Raw genomic sequence first — 26,142 nt, 5'->3', positions numbered from 1 at the left:
CACAGTGCTAATCACTGCAGCGCTGTTACACCAACAAACACCTTCATGTCGTAGAACATCTTTAACTCTTCACTAACACAAATCTGATCTTTCGATCCACATAAACTCGGTACAGAAGCCCAGCTCACCATCCCAGTGTGGCCAGTAAACAAGGGCTCACTTTCCCAACTCAGATCTGGTAATATCTCTATGCCATGGAGAAGACACGCCTACATCATCGGCTCTGAGACTGTAACAAACGGTTTTAGTGCAGCAGTGGATTTGTGACACATTTGGGATCATTTCCCTTTTTTTTCCAGAGGAAGCAGAATTAAACTTTCATGTTTTTGTAATATCATCATTCCCTCTTTGTTCCCTAAATACTTCCTCACAGCAAGTCTCAGGAGGTCAGCGCCAGTCCCCGTATCATGTCCACTGCCTTACAACTGCTCACCCACTCCACTGGCCCTGCCATGCTGCCCCCTGTCCTCTAAGTGCCCTCACTCCACAGAGAAGTCCCCAACAGCAGCACCATAAGTGTTGTCAGCGAACACCATGAGCTTCATAATAACAGCGCTGCACTGTAGCAGCGACACAAGACACCATCGTGATTTACTTTTTTTAACTGACTCCTGCTTGTTTATCTGGAGAACATATCCGCAGGAGATACGATGTGAAAAAGTGTTTGTCAATTTCTTCTGTTTTTGTTTTTTTCCATCTTTGTCAAAGTTAAATTATAAAGCAAATGTTAATGTCAGACAAAGATAACCAGAACGAAAAAAAAGCTAAACCTAAGAAAAATCATAAATGATTAACTATTTATTTTATTTTCACTGGCTACATCCAGGTTTTATATCCACTATTCACAAATAGAGAAATCTTCCCGTGAGTAACCAGCTTAATAGAAAAGACAAATTTCAGGCACTGTTAAGAACATATAATGTGTTTATATTGTGTTAAATAGGCAACAGGAAGGATGTGTGAATGTCACAGAAGATTAAATAATTTACAAAAACTAGGAGGCTGGAGAATTCTTAAAAATACAACGCCTCATCATTCCATGTACTCTAAATCTGCAAGTGTAGTAAAATATATTATTTCATAACCAGCATGATGGTTATTATAGCCAACCCTCACCCTGTCCCCTAAAGCTGCCATCATTGGAGGAAATATTAGACTTTAACAAATAGTATAGTTTTGATCTAGAAGTATTAAAATCATGTATTAGTGATTTGCAAATATCAAAAATAATAACAAATAATTAGTGCTTTTGAATTCACCACTTTATATCTGAAAAGTTCTGCTCTGTGCTACACAGTGATTCAAAACATAGCATGCACTGAAAAGTAAGTAAAATACAGTTTTGCAGTGTTTGTTAAAGGATTAAATCCACTAATCTGGCAGAAACTACATAGACGTGTAGCAGCAGACTTGTATAATGAGTATCTCAAGCTGCTCAAGATCCCATTAGAATTTAAAGTCTGTGTTTTTTCTCTCTGTAACACCATTTCCCTTCTTGCTAATTGCACTCGCAGCCATTGCGGCACTTCCTCCTCTAGCCTGTGATCTAAAGCACTCCGTCCTTCCCATGACCACAACACATTTCCATACAGTCACGCTACAGGTCAACAAGCTTGGACAAACATCATTTCCCACTCAAGAGGTGTTCTTTCCAAGCTGCCGCCAAACCGCTACCACCCCAGGGTGTCAGTAAGCCATTAAAAGCCAGTCTCCTAAAACAGTTTCTTAGCTCACCCAGCTTGCTTCTTCTCTCAGGCCATATTAAATAAATAAAGCCAGCGGCACTCTCCGAGTCTGGGCGAGAGAGATGTGGGGCAGCAGCGAGACGGAGTGAGAGGGTCACTCTTATATGTTGCTAAAACGCTCCAAATGTAATTCAGCCTCAGGTCAGAACTTTAAAAGTGTTGCAGTGCGTTCTCCCGAGTTTGTATGTTGGCACCAAATGTGTCTGAGTGTGTAAAAGGGGACAGTTTTTAAAAGGTTTGGAGGAGTGAAGGTCAGGTGATGGAGAAAGCATTAACAGAAAACCTCTCTGCTCCCTCTCCCTCCTGCTCTTCCTCTCTGCTGCCCATGAAAGTTTGATGTTGGAATTAGGTTGTTGACTCATCTCGCACCTCTGTGCTCATAGTATTGACAGGCTGCCAGCGGACTGCTGGGCGGGCTGAGATAGCCACTGAGTGTCTATTCCCTCCCTCACTGTCTCACTTCCTCTCTTTTTTTCACTCTCCTTTTGCTTCGGCATCAGCCAACAGCATCAGAAGTGTTTTAACAGAGCTTTAATGGTCCCAGCCCCAAACCTCACCTCCAGCACACACTCACTCTCCCTCGCTCTGAAACACTCGTGCGCACACACACACACACACACACACACACACACACACACACACACACACACACACACACACACACACACACACACACCATGAGTTGGAAATAGCTTGCTGGTAGAGAAAAAGTGTTGAACAGAAAAGAGAGAGAGCTCGTTGTGCTGATGGAGGATGACATGCCCTCCTTTTCTCACCCCCAGCTCTCCTAGCTTCCATCTTCCATATTTCTGCACACTGGCTCACGTGACCAGACTGCCTTGATTTATTGTTTGATTTACTTTTTGTTTCTCCGGCTCTTTAAAGTGGTTCATCTAATGTAGCTGAGGACACTCTGTGTACCTTTTATTTTATGTGGCTACATGCTATATTGGATACACGGACTTTAACATACCGTGAATTACCGAAGAAATAAACGTGGAGATTTTTTCCATTTGTTTTGTTTCGCTGTTCCATTTGCTAAACTGTTCAGCCGTCATCTCAACTGGCTTAAAGATGTATGAAATGCTATTTTTTTCTTTTGCATATTTTACCCTCATTTGTTTGTTAATATATAAGTAATCTAAGACAAGTTTTCCACTTTCTGAGCTGGTTTAAGGCTACAGACATTTCTTGGACGGGATTCATTGGGTCGACATTCATCCTGTTGCTCTTTAGGTTCACATGTCTGCAGAGACTTACTGTATTAATGATGTGCAGTTGTTCACAACAAGTGACACAAAATGATTCGTGGCGAGTTTAAACGTAGTCAGCCTGGTGTTCACAGAAGTATGTGGGAGATGAACGTGTAGCCACAGATCAGCATTTACATCCTGTCACACAGTTCGTTAACATTACCTTAATCCCTTTTGGACTTTAGCTCTGCTGGAGCCACCGGAAGCTTTATTCATCTGTACATTCAGCTCTGGACCCTTTGGTTAAACCTAAAGACGAGTTGTTTTTAAATCTTTTTATGTAAGATTGTATCTGTGTATGTGGTCAGACTTACATTCATGTCATATGTATCGTCTGCGGTTAACGAATCTTTAAACTCAGTCTGGTGTAGAGATGCGCTCCGGGGCGATCGTGGCTCAAGAGTTGGGAGTTCGCCTTGTAATCGGAAGGTTGCCGGTTCGAGCCCCGGCTCAGGCAGTCTCGGTCGTTGTGTCCTTGGGCAAGACACTTCACCCGGTGCCTGCTGGTGGTGGTCAGAGGGCCCGGTGGCGCCAGTGTCCGGCAGCCTCGCCTCTGTCAGTGCGCCCCAGGGTGGCTGTGGCTACAATGTAGCTGCCATCACCAGTGTGTGAATGGGTGGATGACTGGATGTAGTGTAAAGCGCTTTGGGGTCCTAGAAAAGCGCTATATAAATACAGGCCATTTACCATTTATTAGTTTGTTTTTCAGCTGGTATTATTCTGTGTACCTTCACACCTTCTACATAGTCTCTGTGATTGATTCTTATTCTTCATTAAACAAGTCAAATAAGCCCATCATGGTCTTGGTTTCCTTCACCTCTGATCTGATGGATAAGACATAGTTTGGTTCATATAATTATTCCTGGAGAAAACTTTTTTTTTTGCAGTAACAGTAATATAATACTTGTAGTATAAACTAGGAGGATTTTCCTCTCCGGTGTGAGGCATACTTGAGCGGAAACTCCAGAACCACTGTTCTTTTTGAATGTTTTGCCATAAAAATAGTCACATTTAGTGCGGCCACAGTTTGTCATCTTTTGAGGAGGTCTCATCCTGACTCATTCTTTCCTTTTGTCTGTTTTTCCCTCTGTTGTTCACAGTCTCTTACCTCCCCGTCTCCTTTACTACGACCCCTCCACCCTTAACCCCCAACCCTTTCCTTCAGCTTCGAGTGTGTGTGTGTTGAAGGGCTTAGCCGTGATGAGACCCGTGCTAGGCCCAGCCAGAGGCAACGCTCATTAGCAGAATTTAGCCACACAGACGCTGAATGGGACGGCTTGTTGACATACACAATGGGATCAACCCCCTCACACTTGCACAACACACACATAACCAAATCGTGGCTCCAGCCTGACGCGTCATGCCCCCCTCTCTTACCCTCCTCAAGCTTGTGTGGATGTGTGCTACAGCCACCCATCCAGAGAGCTCATCTGATGCCCTCTTTCCCTCACCTTATGCTGTCTCACTCAAAGTTACATATCTCATACATCCTGAATATACGTTTATATTCTGACTACATGCAGCAACAAATGCACATTAGCCACATTTTAGAGCACAATGCATCTATTGTGTGTTTGTGGCAACAACAACGGCCCCTCACAGATTTTAGTACCTACATCGTAAAGGGTTAGAGCATCCTCTAACTACTTACATCCCCACCCCTGATTTCATCAACACACACACACATAGTAATAGAATAAGCAATCCTAATACACAGTAAACTGACCAGTTAGTGCTAATAGGTTCTTTCACTTTGGCCTGGTTTAGTTGTCACATGGCAGTAGGACAAGGCTCCGTCTTATGGTCTCATCCACCCTGCCGGATGGGACATATCAGCTCCAATTTGGCCCATCGCCGCCTTTAAGAAAATTCATCAGGCCCTCGTTAGGAATGAAAGCACTCAGTGTACCAGGAGCCGAGGCAGATGGGAGATTAGTTCAGGCTCCCACGGACAGGGAATATAGAAGGAGGGGTTCTGTGTTTGTGTGAGCCGAGATGGAGAAAATGAGGGAACATAAGACTCTTAAGTTTTTGTGTGTGTGCGTCTTTCTAAAGAGTCTGTGTTCTTGTGTGTTGAAGGTAGACGGTATATTCCTCTAAAGGCAAAAGAAACCACCGAGAGAACAAATTTCAGATATTTCAGAATAAGAAGAGAGTAAGATGCTGCACTCGGTCATTTTTAGCCAAATGCTGTAGCCTCCACATTTCTTCACACAGCTGACCCCTGTGACTGCCTGCCACTGCTTTAGATCGTCACACAACTGCACGCGTTGCATTGTGGGAAACATCTGCAATGGGATGCAGCCATTTTTAATCAGTTCATCTTTGAATTACAGCCACATAATCCTAAAGTCAATCATTCCACCTTCTATTAGTAAACCATTTTTAATTGCAACATTTTATTTTTTTAGGGGGGGGGGTCTGCTTTTGGTTGTGTTCTCAGAAGATAAGGTACCTTATTCTGTCGTTAGAGGGCACAATGGCTTGTTGCTAAGGTGGCACGTTCCACAGCTACTGCTGTTATAGGATTTAAATTTGGTGCCTTTGTGATTTGTAACTCACGGAGACCAGTCTTGAACCTCATCTAACGATTTTGTTGGACTCTAAAAAGTGCAAATACAGTTTGCACTATGAAACATCCAAGTGACAACCTGTTGGTTTCCTCTCAGTTGAACTGAAAATCTCTTGTCAGTTTTGTTGTCTAGAGTTGAAAGTTTTAGTCCAGTTTCCTGTACCAGTTGTATTTTTATCAGCTTTAAAACAATCTGAAATATATAAAAATATATAAAAAAGTTTGTTTTTGTTTTGTTTTTTTCTAGTTTAGTAGTTTCATAGCCGAGTTAAAATACTTATGAGTCCTCGTGGCTTAAACTAATGCGAAACAAAAACTCTGCAACATTAATTTTGAGTTTAGAGACCCAGTGGAAATATAAGTAAATGATTATTAGAGCATTTGTTTGTTTGTTTTGAACCTCTGTCACAATGTCCAAAAATACCTCTCTCACTCACAGGTGTGTCAAGGATCTCAATACTCAGCATAGTTACCCAACATTAGATTGTGTTTATACGTCATATTTTTGTTTCTCCAAAGTCTGAATTTATCATTCATTGAAACTGGATTACAAAAACTATCTTGGAGATATTTATAGTTTTAGGTTTTAAGGTTTTTTCTTTCTATTTAAAAAAAAACCCAGAAAAAAAGTACAAAAAAGAAAATCCCCATCTTTGTAAAACACAAGACCAAAGTATAAAATACCCGTTCTGCCAGTGACAAGCTTGGTGCACAGGAACACTATGTAATCAGGGCCTCTGGCACACCACAGTAGCCTTTTTTCACTTTGACCACAGATGTTATTTTTGCTCTCTGAGTTTTGATCACCACTGTTTCTTATTTCACTAGGCTCAGTTACTTCTGTAACCTTTGTGTGCACTCATTGGTGTGGAATGTCAGTAAACAAATATAGAGCAAAGCTGCAGAAAGTTGACATTGTGAGGCAATGTCTTCATTATGTATACATGTGCTTAGCTTTGAGTAAAAAACAGTGTTAACAGAGAACTAAACTGACTGTATCAGATGCCTGATGTGTGAGAGAGCCATGTTAACTAGATACAATAATGGTAATGTGAGGTCATCGTATTAATGGAAAGAAGTGCATCTTATGTTGAATAAGATGGCGGAAGCAGCATAATTACTTCCATTTCTATGAAGCTGTACACCACACGCTGCTGATAGCTTACAGTAAATGAAAACATTGGCAGTGTGTCATGATTAATAATCTTACTCACCAGTTTCATTAAATGTTTTTGTCAGACTTTGTGGCTTTTGTGGATTCAAGGCAGTGCACAGAAGGTGTGTTCTACCCTGCTCCCATCCTATCCTTTGTTTTCCTTGTGTTTTCTTTGCTGAAAATAAATGTTACAATGAGCTTTTTATGGTTCAAATTGGTTACTTGACACTGTGATAGTGTGCTGCTGAATCATAAACTGCATGTTGGGGCTGATATCCATATAAGATAAGATAAGATAAGATAAGATAACCTTTATTAGTCCCACACGTGGGAAATTTGTTTTGTCACAGCAGGAAGTGGACAGTGCAAAAGTTATGACGCAAAAATTAGAATACAATAAGAATAAATACAGTACACAACTGTACAGAATAGAATAAAATAATATACTATATACAGTAGAATAAAATAGAATAAAAATATACAATAAGATAAAAATAGAATACGAATGCTATATACAACTGAGTAAAAATACAACGATGCCAGAAAGGATTATTGCACTTAGTGTTATTGCACATGTGTGGATGTGTGTGTTTGTTCAGTTAAAGTATGTATATGTACCTTCCTCCGACTTACTGCGGCCATCATTCCTCTGCAGGTACACAGATTATAGTACTTGTGGAAGCATGTAGCTTTATCTTTGTTTGGAGTTGATTAGCCTCGCTATGATCTGACAGATACTAGCCTGAAAGTTTAAGAGCAGGATATACATTGATCAACCATATCACCAGGCTGGCCGTATCTGCTTTTATATAGGTTGACCAGTCAAGGAATAGATAAGAGTCTTCCAGAGATGGTGTTATTGGGACAGCAGTGGATCCTTTGGATCCATGGAGCGTCTATAAATCGGGCTTGTTTCAGTGCATTCTGTGGACGCCCTGTGGGTAGAACTGTGGTGGAGTAGTTAATAGGGGGAAGGTTTTGTGAATCTCCTGGTAAGCTGGATCTATTCAGTTTGTGGTTTGTTCTCTCGAAGTCCATGTGATTTTCCTCCACATACTCTGGCTTTCTTTCACAGCTCAAACATGCATGTAAGGTTAACTGGTGTTTCTAAATTGGCTGTGGATGCGAGGTAAAACGCAAGTACTGTATGAATCCATGGATAACTATGGCTTGGAGTCTAAAGTTATTTGAGTAGTCAGTAGAACTAGAAAGGTTCATTTGTACTTCCGTTTTCAGATGAAGACTAGACCAAAACCTTGGCTTTGCTCTCATTTCTATTAGAGAGCAAATGGTGCGCATTTGTAGTGCAATTTTTGTTGGTTATGACACGTCCATTCATCTGTACTGTTTATCTGTTCTCTGAAGACAAGCGATGTGATAGAAGGGTTTTGAACCGCACATAATAACATACTAAACATGGTGTCAGATTGCACTCTCAATAATAATGCGCCTTTCAAATGAAACGAAATAACAGTTTGTGAATCTTGTTAGAGTTTTTTCCGTAAAAAGGACGTGTGTACTCGTCGGTGTACTCGATTGTGTAGACGCTGATCCCTCACTGAGTGGAATGTCATTAGACGTGTGCCCCAGTGTTATCTTTACTCGGTGCCACACACAACAGTGATACTGCCTCCTCTTTCTTTCTCCCTCTCTCCTCTATCTATCACATTCCTCCCTTTGATCAATGCCATGGGCACATGTGGTTGGAGCCAGTGTGTTTGGATGTGTGTTTGCGAGTGTGCGACTGAGATTATAGCTGTTATCATACTGTGTGTTTGTGCGGCAAGTTTGTGTGTGTACATACGAGATTGTGGTGCTTTGATCTCCCATGCAGTGTTGTCTTTGAACTAAAGAACTGTGTATGACAGAGGCTGGTGTCAAAGCAGCGAGGGCCTTTAGCTGATAAGGCAGAACTCCCTGAAGCCACGTTGAGCTCAGTAAAGCTGAAGCTCTACAGTGGCAGAAGTCTAACTGGCCAAACAATCATTTTTTAAGTGAGATAATCTTGCATCCTAATTTAACTGGACTATTTTTTTTAACTAATGTTTACTCAGTTAAGGTGGTAAATACAATTTGAAACTGTGTAGATGAAAGGAAGGAATATGTAGTGTACTTAAGATCTAACAGAATGATACAGTAACTAGCTCATTTAAGAACTAGTTGCATTCAGCAGAGCTCAGATATGGACAGCAAAGTAAAGAGAAAAATGAATGGATGTGGTGCTAAATATAGTTTGTTGGCCTGGTTTAGTTTCACCTTTGATGGTAGGGTAACATTTTTGACACTTCGCTCATAAATAGTTCCATAAACTTCTGCCAGGACACTGTCGCCACCACCTTTCTAAGATGCTAGAAGAAGATTGCTGTAGCGACTAAATGAGTCTTTAGGCTTTAGTCTTTAGGACGCATACCAAAAAGCACGGTCCCCACTTGGCCACAACCCCTAAGGCAGCTCGTCACTAAGAGTGGATGTGGATTTAGATTCAGGAGTAGGTGACATAAAGCTGTATGCCAGGAGTGAACGAGACGTCAACTTACAGAGTTATCTAACCGAGATCTACAGCAAGAGCACTGGAATGTTATAAGGATTTGATAAGCGTGGCCAAATTGTTGCAAAAACAGGGAAGGTGATCCAGACTGAAGATGTGGAGTTATGGCAGGGTGTATGGATCAGGAGCTGGAATAATGTTCTGGCCATAGGTGGAGACAGATGCCACTAATGTCACAACTCCTCACAAAACACGGAGGTCTCCACCTGAAGTCCAGCGCCCTGAGGCTCTATGGGTGTCAGTTTGTAAGTATCAGAGCTACAATCCAGGATGAAACACTGAGCATCTGACTTATGCCAGGAAGATTGCCCCTGAAGAGGAGCTGCTCCAAGAGTACCTCAGGGTGCAGAAGACAGAATGTGATGCAGAACTGGAAGAGGAACTATCACAGTTAGCCAAGCCCTTCTTGGAATGTACCATCCACGGGTAGAGCAAGAAATGTGAGAACAGAGAAGTTAAAGGAACAGCTGGAGGAGATGTGGAAAGTAAAGTCCAAAGTAGTCCTAGTTTTAATAGGAGCTTTGGGAGCTGTAACCGTAATGCTGGAAGTGTGGCTCCAGCAGATTCCAGGTATAACATCAGAGATTGCTGTCCAGAAGAGTGTAGTCCTAGACCCGCAAACTCTCAGGCCTCTGTGTGTGTTCCTCAAGCTCGGGCCTTCTACCAAACCACCTCATCCTGGGGGTGAGAGGGAGATTTTTATTTGTTTGTCTGTGTATATGTATTAAAGTTTATACAATGAAAAAAGGAGCAAGAAGGTTCCACTGAAAAATAACAGAAGCCCATGCCTATGGCCATTGCTCCTAGCCTTCCAGTATTTCCATGGGCCATTCCCATAAGACATGAATGTCACCTTTCCCCCCCCTTGTTTGAAGTGTTGGCTATGCATGGGAGCACCTTCACTACTAGCGGACCCTGTCTTCTTGACCCCCCTGCATGCTTCTCATTTTGGGCATCAGGCATCTCAGCTGTAATCCTGACCTCCCTCCTCAGGATTTTATGAGGCAGCCATTAACTCCCTGCTGGCCCTCCACAGCCTGCTAGCCAGATTTACAGCACCAAAGAAGTCAGGTGTGTGTGTGTGTGTGTGTGTGTGTGTGTGTGTGTGTGTGTGTGTGTGTGTGTGTGTGTGTGTGTGTGTGTGTGTGTGTGTGTGTGTGTAAAAGCTCAGGCTGTGTTGGTGATCACAAGGGCCACCCTGACAAGCCCAGTGGGTACCAGTAGGCAAAGGTGTGTGTATGTTGCCTGGCCCTCGCTTACCCTGCGACTGCGATCCTCCATTAATCTGCAGCATTACTGCTAGTGAGCTAATGGATCCTGGTCACAGCATTAGCAATGAGGGAGCGTAAAGTCCAAGGTTGTGCGGAGGAAAAAGCAGGATGAGAGGCTTCAAGGAAGCATTTGGATGCAATGAGAAGGTAGCAAGTGAGTGATCATCTTAAACAAAGCTTCTAAGCAAAAATGCTTTGATGCCAATATTTGCTTTTACCTAAATAAATTGAAGTATAACTCTGGAGTGTGAATCAGTGGCTAAGATGAATTTCTTCTCTTGTCCACAGGCTTAAAGCCTACACAATAGGCTAAGGCTCCAAGATTAAAAAGGCATCCAACGATGCTACATGGGCATTTGCATAGGTTTCCACTTTCCATTTTCCATACTGTAAGTCCATTTTGGTGCTTAGCAGTGCCAGCAGCCCTGTGTTGGACGACCTTGGCGAGTAGGTCTGGGACAAGTCTTACTGGCATGTGTTTCATTTTTGCTCAGTTTCAGCAACATATGTTGCAAAGAAGAGAAATTGCCCCATAGTAGACCACACCAAAATGCACCTTTCCACAACAAATGTTTTCACGTAACATAGCAGGAAAAATGGATTGCTAACATTAAAACACATACATTTCATTGAGGCTAGTGTGTCCTAGTATTCTGCATCCCGTCTTACAGCTTTGTGCAGTGGTTAATATAATCAGGCAATCTCTGAAAAAATCAGAATCTCCTCATACAGTTAAAATGTCTGATGTGCAAAAAGTTGTATGAGAGCTTGGTTAGGAAAGTAAAGATGTGCCAAACCCTTCTGTATTAGTTAAATGAGGTGTCATGTTCCTTACTGCTATGGGTCTTTTATAATTTCCTGAACAGATGAGTACAAGTAGACTTTGATTCTATATTTCATTGCCATTTAAGTAATAAATTCCATGTTTAGTGAAAGGTGAGTGTAACTTGATGGAGCTCAGAATGTATGGTGATTTCAAAAACTCAACAAAACACAAGGGAAGAATAACAAACTATGTCAAACTCTATTATTTTTCTGCTGCAGAAAACAGCAGTGGCTGACCTTTTTCCCCTCTAAATCTACTGTGGCATTCTAAGACTGAGGTGTTCATTATGTGTCACAAGCTCTTTGAGAGCTGGAGCCCTACACTCCTAGACCAGAGTGCTACTTAATGTCTTCAGGCAGAGAGCTAACACCTAGGCACTTAGGTCTATAGCATCTCCCCCTGCTCCTTTCTCACCCTTTATGCAAGTAGCATCACACTGGGGGAAAAAAGTGAGATCACAGTCTCAGAGGTGTTGCTGGACCTGTCCACAGGCTTGGAGTGTGTGCATTTTTGTGCCCATGTATTGATTTTCAGACATGTAGATACAGCTTCATTTTCCCTGTTGTCCTGTTTTGGTAGCTTTAGGTATCTAGAAGTTTAACAGTGAAACGGTGCCAAAATGCCTTTTGCAAAACATCCTGTATATTCTAAAGCAGAACTCAGGTTCTGCTTTAGAATATAACTTATATATATAATATAATATAATATAATATAATATAATATAAACTTATTTATTAACAATTGCAAAATGCAGTTTACTTCTAATTGTGGTGATATTTAATGTGAAAAAATGGTGTGTCTTATTTTATTGCACTGGGTATGGTAACAGTTACTGCTGCAGGGAGGAGGCATCATGGAGCGCATGCTAGAAGAGCGAGACATTTCTCACTCACGTCAATTTATTTGGAAACCCAGACAAAGATGTGATCAAAGTGTATAGATCACCAAGACACCTAATTCTAAATTTGATCAATGAATGCAGAGATGGCCTGGAACCTTCAACCAAAAAGAGCTACGCAATAGCAGACAACAAAACTTTCATCAGGTTTTTTTCAACATACGTTTGTTTCTGTGGTAAGAATTTCATAGCATGGATTTTTTTTTTATCCTTTTTCCAGGTCCTGATGTCACTGATAAGAAAAATCCCAAAAATATAAAGATTCACCTCTGCTGGAATGTTCACAGTCGTCATAATTTCCCGTTCAAGTCTAAAGCATACATTTAAAAGAGCATAATGGCATCTTGGAGCATGCACTGAGACTATATGTACATTATTTGCATTGTGTAGAACTCACTCACCACCCCAGAGAATAAGTACCTTTTACTCCTCTTACCTTGAAACATGAACAACTGCTGGGCATGCTTCCCCCACATTACCTCCACCAGTCTGTTTAGCCTTGTTGTGTGCAATTTTTAATTTTGTACATCACCTTAGATTGTGCAGCTGTTTTTTTTTTTGTTTGTTTGTTTGTTTTTTCATTTTTACAGTGGAGCACCCTTTCCCACCCACTGGATTCATGCTTTCTAAAATAAACTCCCAAATAGCTCCCCTATGGACCTGATGAATCCTCTTGATTTTGGGGGATATCATTAAATGTGTAGCACTGGTCTAATATGACCTCTAGTTTGTGTGCATATCTTTTTCTTTTCGTTGTCTGTCAGCCTTTTGGTTTGTTGTTTTGGAATCAGTTAAGTCCACAACCGAGTCGTATTGTTTGGCTCTCCACTATTAACCAACAGGTTAATAAAAACACAGGCTAGGACCTCAGGATAATCTTTTACAGTTTGAAATTTGACCTACAAATAAATGCAGTGGTCAAAAGCAGTTTCTTCCACCTCAGAATGATTTCCAGTTTATAAACTTTTTTAAAGCCTTCTGATCAGTAAAGGGTTATACACGCCTTTGTTGCATCTAAACTGGGCAACTGTAATGCACTGTATCCTGGAGTTAGGCAATCATCTCTCGCCCGTTTACAATTAGTCCAAAATGCTACAGTCTGATTACTGACTGGGACAAAAAAGAGAGAGAGATCACATTACTCCAGTGTTAGCTGCCTCGCACTGGCTTCCTGTATATTACAGAGTCCAGTTAAAAGTGGCGCTGTTTCTGTTTAAAGACTTAAATGGTCTGCATATTTGGGAGATATGATGCATCCGTATATTCCCTAAAGATCATTAAGGTCTACTTCTCAATCACGCCTCATCATTCAAAGCATGCATCAACAGGAACTCATGCTTTTGCTATTGTTGCACCAAAACTTTGAGGATTTGGAAGCTGAAGGAATGCCTTTGCTGTGATTAGAGGATTGTTTGCTGTTAGGTTACTGCTGTTGTGAATGCATGTAGCATCAATTTTTTAAGAACCTGTTTGTTTTATTTTAGTCTAAAGAACTTTGGTTTGAAATGTTTTAAAATAAATGTTTTTACCTTGTACTTATTTGCTTACTTACTTACTAAACGTACATTGTTATTTATTAGTCAAATAACAAACAGAATTCACACCCAAAATGTAACCAGCACATTGGAGTTTTCTGAAAAGTGAGATATTGATAAAGCATAACATTCAACCACTAAAATATGTTTTTTTTCCAATAATGCAAGTGAATGAAAGTAAAGGTAAGATGTCATTACAAGCTCCTGAATGTACACGTCCTTACAGTGAAAAACAAACTTACCTTTACAATATTATTTCCAGAAAGGTTCAGAATCTGAAACCTGCATCGACGACTTGTGTGCATATTTTTTTTTACCCTTTCCCCTGAAATACAGGGCATAATTTATATTTACACATAATCATGTACAGCCATGCCTATGTTGATCTTGTAAACAAAATTCTCTTCAACTAAATCATTACGATGTTACATTTTGCTTCTAACTGGCCTGAGGGATCTTTAGCATTGTGTGAAAATGAAACCAGTTCTTTTGCTGTTTTAAAGCAGCAGTTCTGGATTCACAGAACTTGGACAAAGATGCTAATCTTTACAGAAGTGTTTTCCCTCATTGGCAATCAAGTGAAAACCTTGTGGCCTTTAGTGCCTCTTAGCAGAGCTGAGTTCTGCCAAGAAGTGGTGTGTGATGTGGAAACACTCTTGGACCACCAGCTTTAATCAGACTGATGATGGTTAAAGACACAGAGCCTTCTCTGAGCAAAGCAGCGTCTGTGTGTGTGTGTGTGTGTGTGTGTGTGTGTGTGTGTGTGTGTGTGTGTGTGTGTGTGTGTGTGTGTGTGTGTGTGTGTGTGTGTGTGTGTGTGTGTGTGTGTGTGTGTGTGTGTCAGAGAGACTGGCTCACTGACTGGCTGGCTGGCTCCATGTGTCTGTATGTAAGGGGGCTGATGGCCCAGACAGCTTTGATCCCAAGGCCTTGTCATGTTTATGGCAGTGTTGAGAAGGGTAAGCCAGGGCAAAGAAACAGGTCACAAAGTATCAAGGCAATGCGTCCGTGTCTGTGTGATAGTGTATGTGTGTGCGTGCATCCTTGGTTGTCTTTACTGCCTCTTGTACTTGTTTCTGCTCACACACAAGTTTATCAATCACAATAATTTCAGAGCTCTTCAAAAGGTCTTAAAATCTTTAACATTTTATTTGAACTTAAAAATATCCATCTAAGCTAAGTTATAAAAACTTCCTGCGGAACAGTTGGTTATTTCTAATTCATAAATATTTGCAGTGAATTGAGAACAATGATTGAAACCCCCCACATTTTCTTTATTTCCCACACAGCTTGTAATACATTAGCAAGCCAATTAACAGCTAACTTCTCTATGGTTCACTCATCTTTTCTGGCCTATAGAAATATGGACAGTGACGACAGTCCAAACTTTATTGAAGGTCAACACAAAAAGAAGAAACAAACTTTACACTGTGATACAGGCTCTTAAAAACAGAGGATATTGTGGTCACTGTTGAAAATTGTTTGTAAAGTCAAATGATCACAGAAGTGGAATGAATTAAAAATATTGAATAATTTGAAATTCGATGACAATTACCAAATTTACCTTTACTCAGTTTTGTGAGGGATCAAAAAATTGCAATTCAGATGATTCCTATGAGAGATTAAAAAAACATTCAGTGACCAGTTTATCCTGCCCAAGATTACTGGGGATCGAGGGAGAGGTCATGGTTAAAGTGCCTTAGCACATAGGGCCCAGGTGGGTGCAGTCAGAAGAAGCAACATAGGCCCTCCTGTGGGCTCCTGGCAGTCTGATCCTCGAATGTTCAGGCTTGCTACTGGGACATGGAACAACAGGTCTCTAGTAGGGAAGGAGCCTGAGCTAGTGCATGAGGTCGAACAGCACCAGCTAGATAAAGTCAGCACGTAGCTTGGGCTCTGGAACGAGTCCCATGGAGAGGGCCTGGATTCTGTTCCACTGAGAGGCAGTAGGCAGTGGTGGATACTCTGGCATTCCCTCATCTTGCTGACTGTATGTTGAGGTTTTTCCTGGTTGATGTGAGGATTGCTGCTCTGTGCCTTTGGGTCAGGAAACAGGTCCTGACTGTTGTTTGCGTTTATGTGCTGAACAACTCTTTAGAGTACCCTGCAAATGACTCATTGTCCTGCTACTGGCAGATTTGAGACCTCACATGAGCAACAGCAGTGAAACCTAGAGGAGTGTCCTGTCCTGTCATCTGAACCTGAGTGCTGTTATGTTATTGGACTTGCTAACCACAGTTTGTCCAAAACGAACACCATGTTCAAACATAAAGATGTCCATAAATGTGAGTAGCACCAGGACACCCTAAGTTGCAGGTTGATTGTTCCCGCTCCACCACAACCACCCACACATGCAGGACCTTGGAGTAGGGGTGTGTCACCAGGGTGCAGAGGAGGCTACCCCCCCCCCCCCCCCCCCTCTGTCCCCTTCTGGCTGCCTCTGCCTCAATTTTATCCCACAACTTAGACATTCACATTACTCACACTCTCATTACACATACATATAGGATCTTGGGGGTGGGCACGATACACGGAGTCCAAAGTACCATCAGGGTGTACACCCCACCCCTGGCGTCGTTGCCCACCTCTCAATTTTAAATACACGTAGACATTGAGGGCTAGCAGGAGGGACTATGCACTTACCTGCTGCTCTCTGGCAGGTAGCTCCATGCCCTCCTGGGTTTTAATTGCACCTTAGAACACACATGCATCAACACTACAATGAGCGGGTGGAGGGAGGTTTGGAGTCTTCTCTCACCCCCGTTCTCTGCGACCTGCTGGAGCGGGAGGGCTAGTAGGAGGAGTTGGCCGTCCGACTGCGGTCTGGAGTGTGGGGCCTTCCTGCTGCTGCGGAGTCGGGGTGGTCTGCCTCCCCCCACCACATGGAAAAGGGTAACACCACCTGGGTCTGGGTGCAGTTCCCCCCTCCAGGGGCAAGGGTACCTAGACCCGGTTTGTAGAGTACGCTTGGGGAGTGTGATCGTGTGTACAGCGTCTCTTTATGTCTGTCTCCACGTTGGTTGAGTGTGGAGTAAGTGCATATGAGAGCATGAGGGTGGGAATGGATGTTTGTGTCTGTGTGTGCCTGTATGTCTGTGTCTATATGTCAGGTTGGGTGTCAGGCGCCACCTCTCTGGGGACATCTCAGGCCCTCCAAGGTTTGGAGGCCTATCTCCCCCCACCACCACTTCCCCTGCCAGTGGCGGACTCCCTCAGACATCGGTGCGTTGGTGGTTCTTTGTGTCCGGGGATGGGCGTCCAGGTACACACCGGCTCACTCCTTGGCGGCCGCTTATCGGGGCCTGGAGCCTGGGGCTCGCTCGGGCCACTTCGGAGGTGGGGTGCCCCCGGCCTCTCGGCCTGGGGCTCGGTCACTCAGGCACGGCTGGCTGCCGGCGGAGCTCACGGGCGCGTCACTGCAACTCCCCCTGGCTTCTGCTCCACGGCTGCTGAGTGAGCCCTCATCTGGGACTCTCCTCAGCTCTTTCCGGGACAGTGGCGCAGCTGCCCCTCTGTTGGTCTTCCTTGGTCTCTTGTGTTCTGGGGGCCTCTGGATTCTGGAGTTTTGATCTCCTCCATACCTGCTTCATGCCCTGGAGGACGGGGCTGTGGCCCCCCCACACCCTCTAGCAGATCATTACATGAAGGAACCTTTTTTAAAAAAACACAAGCGCATCCATGCTCACAGGTGTACACACGGGTGATCACACCCACAAACTACACCCTTTTTGGCTCCTACCTCAAAGCACACTGTGTTCTGTTGATCTTATGTGCTGCACAATAATGTTTAACATTTAGTATTTACTGTCATATTCCCATATATCATTGTGATGTTGTTTATTCTATTACTCTTGTTCTCTTCTGCTTGCTTTCTTTTTTCTTTCTCAGCAGGTGATCCAGGTGATCGATAGATGCATTTTTTTTCTCTGCCCGTTCTGTTGGTTTTTGTTTTTTGCCCTTCTCCCCCGTCCCTCTTCTCAGCTGTTTCTCTTTCCCTCTTTCTTTCTCCCCTTCTTTCCCCCAGTCAAGTCTGTCCCGTATTCAGTAAGTGAAAATAAAATAAACAATAAAAGGTGAATCAAATGGACCATTACAGCAAGGCTGGGATGGTCAATTTGGTAAAGTAAAATCCGTTGGGCATCTTTGTTTTCCTTTAGACAACAATTCTGATGCAAAAGAGCCAAACGGGACAGGCAAAAAAAAAGAAAAAAAAGTTGCAGGTTGATTTTGTAGTCATATTGTCAGATCTGCAGTTGAATGCTCTGGACACTTGGGTGAGGTGACGAGCTAAGCTGTGATAGTGATGGTCCGCTTGGAGCATCTGGCAGAGGCCCCAATCGGATCTTCAGTTGCTATCTCCAGCAAAACTTCAACAATATTCCAAGGAAAGCTGGGGCTATCAAGTCCAAATGGAACATTTTCCTGCATTTCGATTGTTGGGGTGTTTGCATGAGGCTGCGGTTGCAAGGGATTTGGTCCTGTCATGGTGGTAATCCCCAAACCAGCTGGTAGACGCCAGAGGTGAAGCAGATTGCAACTGAAGCAAAGACTGTGGTGTTGGAGTTTGGTGAAGCCATAGAACAAGACCTTGGTTCCTATTTTTTAGAAGAGGGACTGGGGGTGTTCTCCAGTTATAGGGGGAATAGTCTATTCAGCCTCCCTGGAAGGTCTATGCAAGGGTAAGGAGAGGAAAGTCCATCCATTAAGAAAATCCTTAGATTCAGGAGGAGCAGTACATTGTTTTCATTCTGATCATTTAATGCTGGACCAGCTCTTTATCCCTTCGAGTATAATTGAATGTGCATGGGAGTTTGTACAACCAGTCTACTTTTCTTTTGTGGACTTGAAAGGCATTCAAACGCATTCCTTGGAGTATCCTGTAGGATGTGCTTTGGGTTTTTGACCCATTGCTAAAAGGCTATTACTAGCAAAAAGTTGGACTATTTGATCTTACTTAGCACAAAAATTCTGTTATTTTTTTTTTTTTTTTACATTTTTATGGACTTTGTAGAAGGAGCCAAGTGGCAAAAAGTGGCAAAAAGCTTTGTCTTTGAGGCCTCAGAATCTTGTCTCTGCTTTTTGTGGAGTTTGTCCTACTGTTGGCTTTATCTGCTTTGTTCGGGGACCATGGATTTTAGAAAGGTGCCAAGAAATAAGATGTATTATTATTATTATTATCACACAGCGGCTTACCGCTCACACTGCAGTTCAGAGTGGGATGTGAATTGGCAGAATGAGAATTAGAACTTCCAAGTCTGAGACCAAGGTTCTCGGTCAGAAATGGTACCCACTCTGGGTCAGAGGTGGGTTGTTATGTAGTGCATGTTTCTCTGGGTCTTGCTCACTGGTGAAAGAATGAGATTGCAGATACAAGCACCAGAAATGAGCTTTCTCTGAACGGTAGCTTACAGGGTGAGAATTTCAGTCATTCAGGAGAAACTCAAGAGCTTACTCTTACACATCAAAAGGCACCAGGTGAGGTAGCTTGGACATCTGACTAGCATGCTTCTAGGTTTCCTCCTGGGCAAGGTGCTTCGTGAATGTCCAACTTACAGAAGACTCTGAGTAGGCCAAGGTGTTTACTTGTCTGCGTAGGCTATTGCCCCCACGCCCCCGCCCTGCATAAGCAAAGGATGGATGGATGAACTTATTTATGTTGTGTGCATCTGTAGGACCATGAGGGTGTGACAGGGAAGCTCTGATTAGTAATTTGGATTACTAGATAGCTTAAATATTATTATGTATGCTTTATAAGAATGAGTAGTTTCATGTTTGTGTCAATATATTTAAAAGTTTGTTGAGCAGGCTGTATTCGATTTCCTTTTTTGTTTTCATTGAAACACTTCCTTAATGAAGTTATCCCCTCCTTCCACAATGTGATACAATGCCAGCTAACAGTTTTAGTGAAGAAGCTTTACCGCTGTGTTGGTGACGGAGGTTAGCTCCTTGTCATCAAACAAAGAGTAAGTATTCCACTTTCTAACACTTCCAACTCTAAGCAGAAAAATTGCCATAACTTTGTTACATGATTGAGGAATGTGAGTACGAGAGTGTGCATAATTTCTATGTTTGTGACTGTGTTTAAAGTTCCTTTTGTCCTACATTTGTGCATATGTGTGTCTAGTTAAGGGCAAGCAGCCCCACATGGCGTTGAAGCCTCCTTCTTGAATTCCTGGTAAAGATCCTTATTTGGGACCCTCTTCACATGTGTGTATAAGTGTGTATGTGAGTTTTCACTCTGAGTGAACCGACTAAAGTTGCCCTTTAGCCCGGGGCAGTCTCTCTTCTTCTCACTCTTGAGTGGCCACACACTAAGAGGCCAGATCCATTTTGAACAGCAGAAAGAAAGGCAAGGACAAAAGTGAATACACAGTTCTTCTTTTCCTTTCTCTTCGATGTTGTAAAAGGTGGGATAGAAATGAATGATTTTTTAACATTTTACATTATGTAATTTGAATCATTTCCCAAATGCAAAACACTTTTAGGTCCTATGTCAGTGTTTTGTTGTTTTGTTGTTAATTCTATTGGTTGATGATTGCCTATAAACCTCTTTGCCAGAGAACACATGTTGGAAGTGGTTTTTCCATTTCCATTATTCAATTTTGCTTTTCGCTCTCAAACGTCATTAAAACAGAGAGAATCACCTCTTCCTGTTTTGTGCTACGAAGTAGCAGGGCTGACTTTTCAGACTGATCGTTTAGCCGGCATGCTGTATGGTTACTAAATTGGTTGTTGTGCACATCACATATGATGTAACCACAGCCCATTACCATATATGCTGGTGTTTTTAGGCATAACAGAGTCATTGCAATCCTCTGCTGAACAAATGGTGTTACCACTCTCAATAAACCTCTGCACAGAAGAAGTCAAAACAGGAAGCAAAGCAATCATGGAACTTCTCTGAAAGTTTCATCTTTTCAAGCTACTGCAGCATCACCCTCTCTGGGCTACTGTACTGATATATATTTGAAATGGTGGTAAAGATCACAGTTGTAACTCGTGTCTTCAACATGGCAACAGTGTGCACAACAGGTAAGAAAACTCGAGAGGTGCACCAACGACACCAAAGCGTCACATGTGCCAGAAGTTGCAATATAATATTTTTGGAAGAAAAACTTCCCTAACATCAAAGGAGAGCCTGCATAGTACGTGTTGCCATCCTAACCTCACACATGCGTGTTTGGAAGTTAAGTTTGACACAATAGTCCACTAATGCGTCAAATGTAGGTTGATTTGTGCTGCATCGTGCAATGGTCTGAGTATTCAGTAATCACTCTTTAGTAAGTTCGGGTTAGTTAATTTTGAACTTCGAAATTAAGTGTTGATTTTAGTTGGTGTTTGAAATGATTCAGTTTAAGGGATGGCGGCTTGCTGGTAATTGAAGTGAATTGTAATATTTTGCTATATATTTGTATTAAAAATCTCCTAAAGGTATAAAAAACACATTGGTATTACAGCCGAATGGTCATACTGTAGGTGTTAGAGTAACCTCATAGGTCACTCAACAACTAGGCGTGGGCCTCAACTTGATTTAAATAGGTAACACATATTACCATATGTGTTTCAGTACTTAAAATAGGGCATCCACTAATGTATCCATAAATATGCTGATTTAAGAAGGACGTGTGTTTTTGTGTGCATGTCTCTGAAGGCAGTGTTCAGCACTGCTGTCATGTGATGACTTCGTGTCATCAGGCCAGAGGCTCTAATGTCCAGCTTGTCTCCATCTGCCACTTACAAACACACACAAATGCAAGCACACACACACTTTGTGTGCCATTGTCAGCTGACTTTGTTGACATGTGAATGCATTTTGGCAGTGAAGTAGCCTCTGAGTCAGTGGCATAAAGTACTAAAGTGGAAATTTATGGGTATGTGTCAGCCTGCATGTGTTAAAAAAGTTTATTTATAAGCCTAAATAAAATGCTTTTGCCTGTGGTTAATATGCGCATGTTGTGACAGTGTTCTTGGTAGCGTGGCGCTATGGTGCTAGATGATAAAACGAGGAAGAAGAGACTCCCTCACTCTGTCTTTCTTCAATTGGTTGGATAGTCTGGAAATGAAATGTGATCCTCAGAGTGAAACATCAAACAGCTAGCAGCTGCTGGGCTGTCAGGTCACCGACCGGTCAGAGGATGGACCACGGCCTCCTGTGTCTGTGTCTTTGTGTGCATTTGTGGCTGCATGCACGAGTGGTTTTCAGTCTATCTCTTATGATGGTCTTTCCATATTTCATGTGTTCTTTTATAGATGTAGCTTGGGTCTTTTTTGAGTAGCTACGTGTAAAATCCACCTCTGAGTGGCACACTGACATCACCACCATTATCGCGTAGCATATGTTTCCTATGTGACAGAGATTAGCTCGTAGTCTGGCAGCAGTGGTAGAGGAAGATGAAGGATGTTAGGGTATCTGGATGATGGTCTGGATGATGAGGAGAGGCACTAAAATGCTGTTGAGAGGTGGGGGTTGGCTGAGGCTGGAGTTGGTATATTAGGGGCATCTGTCTTGTCTTTGGCATGTGGAATGGGTCGGTAACCATATAGGCAGATGAGCTGAGTGGCTGGCGTAGCCCAGCCAGAGCAGATGGTTGGAGGGGTCACAGTGGGGTCATTCCTGTGTTATCCATGCCACATGTACGTGACATTCTGACAGGAAAAACAAATCTATAGGTGTTCATCTCCCCAAGGCACCGGACTGAACTAGCAAGAGGACTTTTTCCCTCACTAAGCAACAACCTGAAGTCTTTTTGAGAAACCTAGAGTCATTTTTCTGTAGCAGCATTATGCATCAGTGTGAGTATTTGTAGCTTTTGTGAAACATGTTAGAAAACTCGCATATTGGATGCAACATGTCTGGCAAATACACACATATCTATCTAGTATACAGCATTTCAGGGTAGTAAATGAAAGTGGCCTGGTTTGCTTTGACAACTAAGAATATTAACATTCTGGAAATATTGTGGGTACACTTCAAAACAACATTAATTGTAGGTCTGTAATGGGAAATGAACTCAAGCCTCCTACATGACGATCCACCACTGTAACCTCCACGCCCTTAAACCTAAATTAGACTTTCCACATGACATAGATTTGCGCATCTATCCAGCCAAGGGTCTGGACGCACATCTTTGCTGCCCAGAATTTATTATCATGTGGACTATATGCACTGAACCTAGCCAGTGGGTACAAGCCAGTGTCCCGAGTTGAGATACTGGATTGTGTCAAGAAGGGCATCTGGAAAATCTTTGCCAAGTCAAACATATGGATCACCAAGAATGAGATTTCTGTATTGGCTCAGTTGGGCCTGGGTTAACAACAAGTGCCCCCAGTTCTGTTTGCCAACAGGGAGGCAGTGGAAAATGTGGAAAACATCTCATCTCCATCACCAGGAGTGTGGTGGTGAAAGTACCTGGATGAGTGGAGAGCAGAGATGGGCAGTAATCTGTAATCTGATTCCTTTTTTTAGTAACGAGTAAAGTAAGGGATTACTATTGCAAAAACGGTAATTAGATTACCGTTACTTTCCCGTAGTAACGCTGCGTTACTGCGTTACTAAAACCGTGATTTTTTTGCGAGAATGTCTCATGACAGTGACGTAAGCGAGTGCGACGTTAGTGACAACAGCTGTGTGCAGATCAACAGTGGATCATATATCGAGTGCAGAGAGAGTATGAGCGTGCAGCGTTTAAAGCGTGGAAGTACTGACCTTACTTTGAGTTTGATTCCATAAAAAGTGACAAAAACATTAGCGTCCGCTGTGCGTGGGAAGAAAACTTCTTTTTACAGCGAAAAAACCCCTAAACTTCCAACAAGCACCGAGTAGCTACGACGTAATGCGAAACTCACAGAGAAACTCGCGGATTCTTCCACTGACCGCGGCACACCTGCACCAGGGTAAACCTCCGCCTACCCCACTCCTGCTTTACAGGTGAAAATAGAGCAACAGGACCGCTGAGTCTTTGACTTTATTTTCTGCTGTGTTTTACTTGCATCTATTTGAAAGACTGAGTGTAAACACAAAAACTATTTTATTTTATGTGCTGGAATGTGCAGAAAATAGGTTTAAATGTTAAACTAATTTCTTCCAGTCAGAGAATGTTGCATATAATTAAATGTTTTGCTTGATGCATAAAGTTAAAAGATTAAAACTGATAAAACAAGTTAAAAAAACAGAGACTTTTCCACGATGGATTATGCAGAAAAAGTAGAATTGGGCTGAAAGATCTATCACTTTATCACCTCTTCAGGTTGTAAATCATGTTTTTAAAAAGTAACTAAGTAATTAATTACTTTGGAAAATAAGTAATCAGTAAAGTAACGGGATTACTTTTGGGGGGAAGTAATCAGTAATTAGTTACTGATTACTTTTTTCAAGTAACTTGACCAACACTGGTGGAGAGTAGTGGTCTGGAGGTGAAGCGTTTTGGACAGGATTATGAGTTTGAAGCTGGAAATTGAAGCGGTGATGTAGAATGCTGAGGAGAGAGGAATTCAGTGCAAAACCATTGGAGACATTGGTGATTGGTGCAGATGCTTTAATGGACGTGTAGTTGAAGGAAACAGAGGTAATGAGGAGGAGTTGGCTACATATGGTGTTAAGGAGAGAAACGAGAGAAGTTCAGGAGTAAATTGGATAAAGTGCATCGTGTAGCACTGACACTGTGTTCTCGTGTGACTCCTAAGCTTTCCTGCCGGCCCTTTTGTTAGCCCCTCCTGCTAAGCTAGCACCACTCTTCATTAACCCTGCTGTGATAGCATGGTTAGCAGAGGCTATAGCCTGTAGGGTAGATGGTAAGTTTAGCAGGTCTCCAGTCTGGCTTTCAATTGCCAACCTTTGCCTCTTTGAAGCTACTTTTACCTTAAGTGACATGACAGATTGTACCAGAGATCAGACAATCTCCCATTTCGCTCAGCTGTGAGATAACTCATAGAGGCTGTACATGTATAGTTGCATCGGTATATGTCCACCTCCCCCATTATAATCAGGATTAAAATCTTGGCAGCCTTTCATTTATTTTGTCCTTTTTGTTGTCTATTTCTGTGGGTAATCTGTTGCCCTTGGAAATAATCTGCCCCACAGTCACAGATAAAACGAGAAAAAAAAATCACACAGGAGGGAGAGAAACGAGGCTGAAACTGAATATGAAAACAGCTGGAGTAGGCAACCGTGCGGCGACCTTGGAAAGTGGGTCTGTGTAAAGCATTACAAAAGCCCTGGGAGACACTCAACCAATACATAAAGGACACTGTCTGCTCATCTTCTCTCCTCCTTTTCCTTTTCCTTCCTCTCTATCCCTTTCTCCAGACTACTCTCTTTTATGTCCCTCCCGAGGTTATTCTCTTCCTCTTCTACACGTCTGCTGTCTGTTTCTTCATTCACTCTTTTGTTACTTTTTTTTCACCATTCCATTTCAGATGACCCAACCTAGTTTTTCACTGAAACCCAATGTTGATGCTAAAGGCTGAAAAAACCATTAAATCGTGGTGAGCAGGTGAAAATTCTGTAGATTAAAATTTATTTTAACTCTTTTGTGTAACCGACGTAATCTACCATATCAAAAAAAGGGACAACATTTGGATTGTTTTTGTTTTGTTTGTTTCTTTTTAAGTTTCAAGTATTAAAACATTCTCAGTGTAAGATTGGATGCTGCAAGAAGTCTATCTCTTAAATTTGGCAAAATGTGCACCAGGAGCAAAACTGGCTTTCATCGTGGACAGGCTAGACACAGGGCTAACAAAGACAACCATCAACGCTTACATTCACACCTATGGCTAATTTAAAATTACCAGTTAACCTAAATGTCTTTGGATTATGGGAGGAAGATGAAATACCCAGAGAGAATCCACACGGGCACAGGGACAGTGGTGAATTCAAACCAAGGGCTTCCTGTCAGGTGACAAGAATAACCACCACTGTGAATTATTAATAAAATTATATTTAATAATACTTGAAGGGAGACTACTTGTAAACAATTACTTAACTATATGAAAGTTGCAGAATAATGAAGTAAATTAAAAACAAATAAATAAATAAAAATCAAAGTCTCCATGTCTTTCTTACCGTACCAACTTTATTTATAGAGCCCTTTAACATAAAACCAGGGTTCACAAAGTGCTGTACATATACAAATAGCATAAACGCAATAAAATAAGATAAAATAAAACAAAAATAACTCAATGAATAAAATAAAAAATAAAATAAAACATGTTTTATTTTATTATTATTATTACTGTGATGGCCAAACCCGTGGCCACACTCTAAAGTCGGTAACTTTTGTATTTTCACTCTTCATTTGAACATAGTAATACACTTTAGTTTCCAATAACTTTATTGATTG

General features: G+C 42.0%; 1 protein-coding gene across 6 annotated transcripts in view; it reads left to right on the top strand.

The window, feature by feature from the left end:
* Nucleotides 1-26,142, top strand: part of bcas3 (BCAS3 microtubule associated cell migration factor) — a 315,169-nt gene that overhangs the window by 196,208 nt on the left and 92,819 nt on the right. The window contains exon 23 of one of the 6 annotated variants that reach the window (XM_026193351.1): nucleotides 12,490-13,695. The exons of the other annotated variants lie outside the window; for them this stretch is intronic. Coding sequence (XP_026049136.1) covers nucleotides 12,490-12,596 — 107 coding nt within the window. The 3' untranslated portion in view covers nucleotides 12,597-13,695. Of the gene's footprint in view, nucleotides 1-12,489; nucleotides 13,696-26,142 lie in introns of those variants that run through there. 6 annotated transcript variants of the gene reach the window in all.

This window comes from Astatotilapia calliptera, chromosome 14 (genome assembly GCF_900246225.1).
Source record: "Astatotilapia calliptera chromosome 14, fAstCal1.2, whole genome shotgun sequence".
Lineage (NCBI taxonomy): Eukaryota > Metazoa > Chordata > Actinopteri > Cichliformes > Cichlidae > Astatotilapia > Astatotilapia calliptera.
Note: the sequence above shows the minus strand (reverse complement) of the source record. Positions and strands in the feature narration are given on the sequence as shown.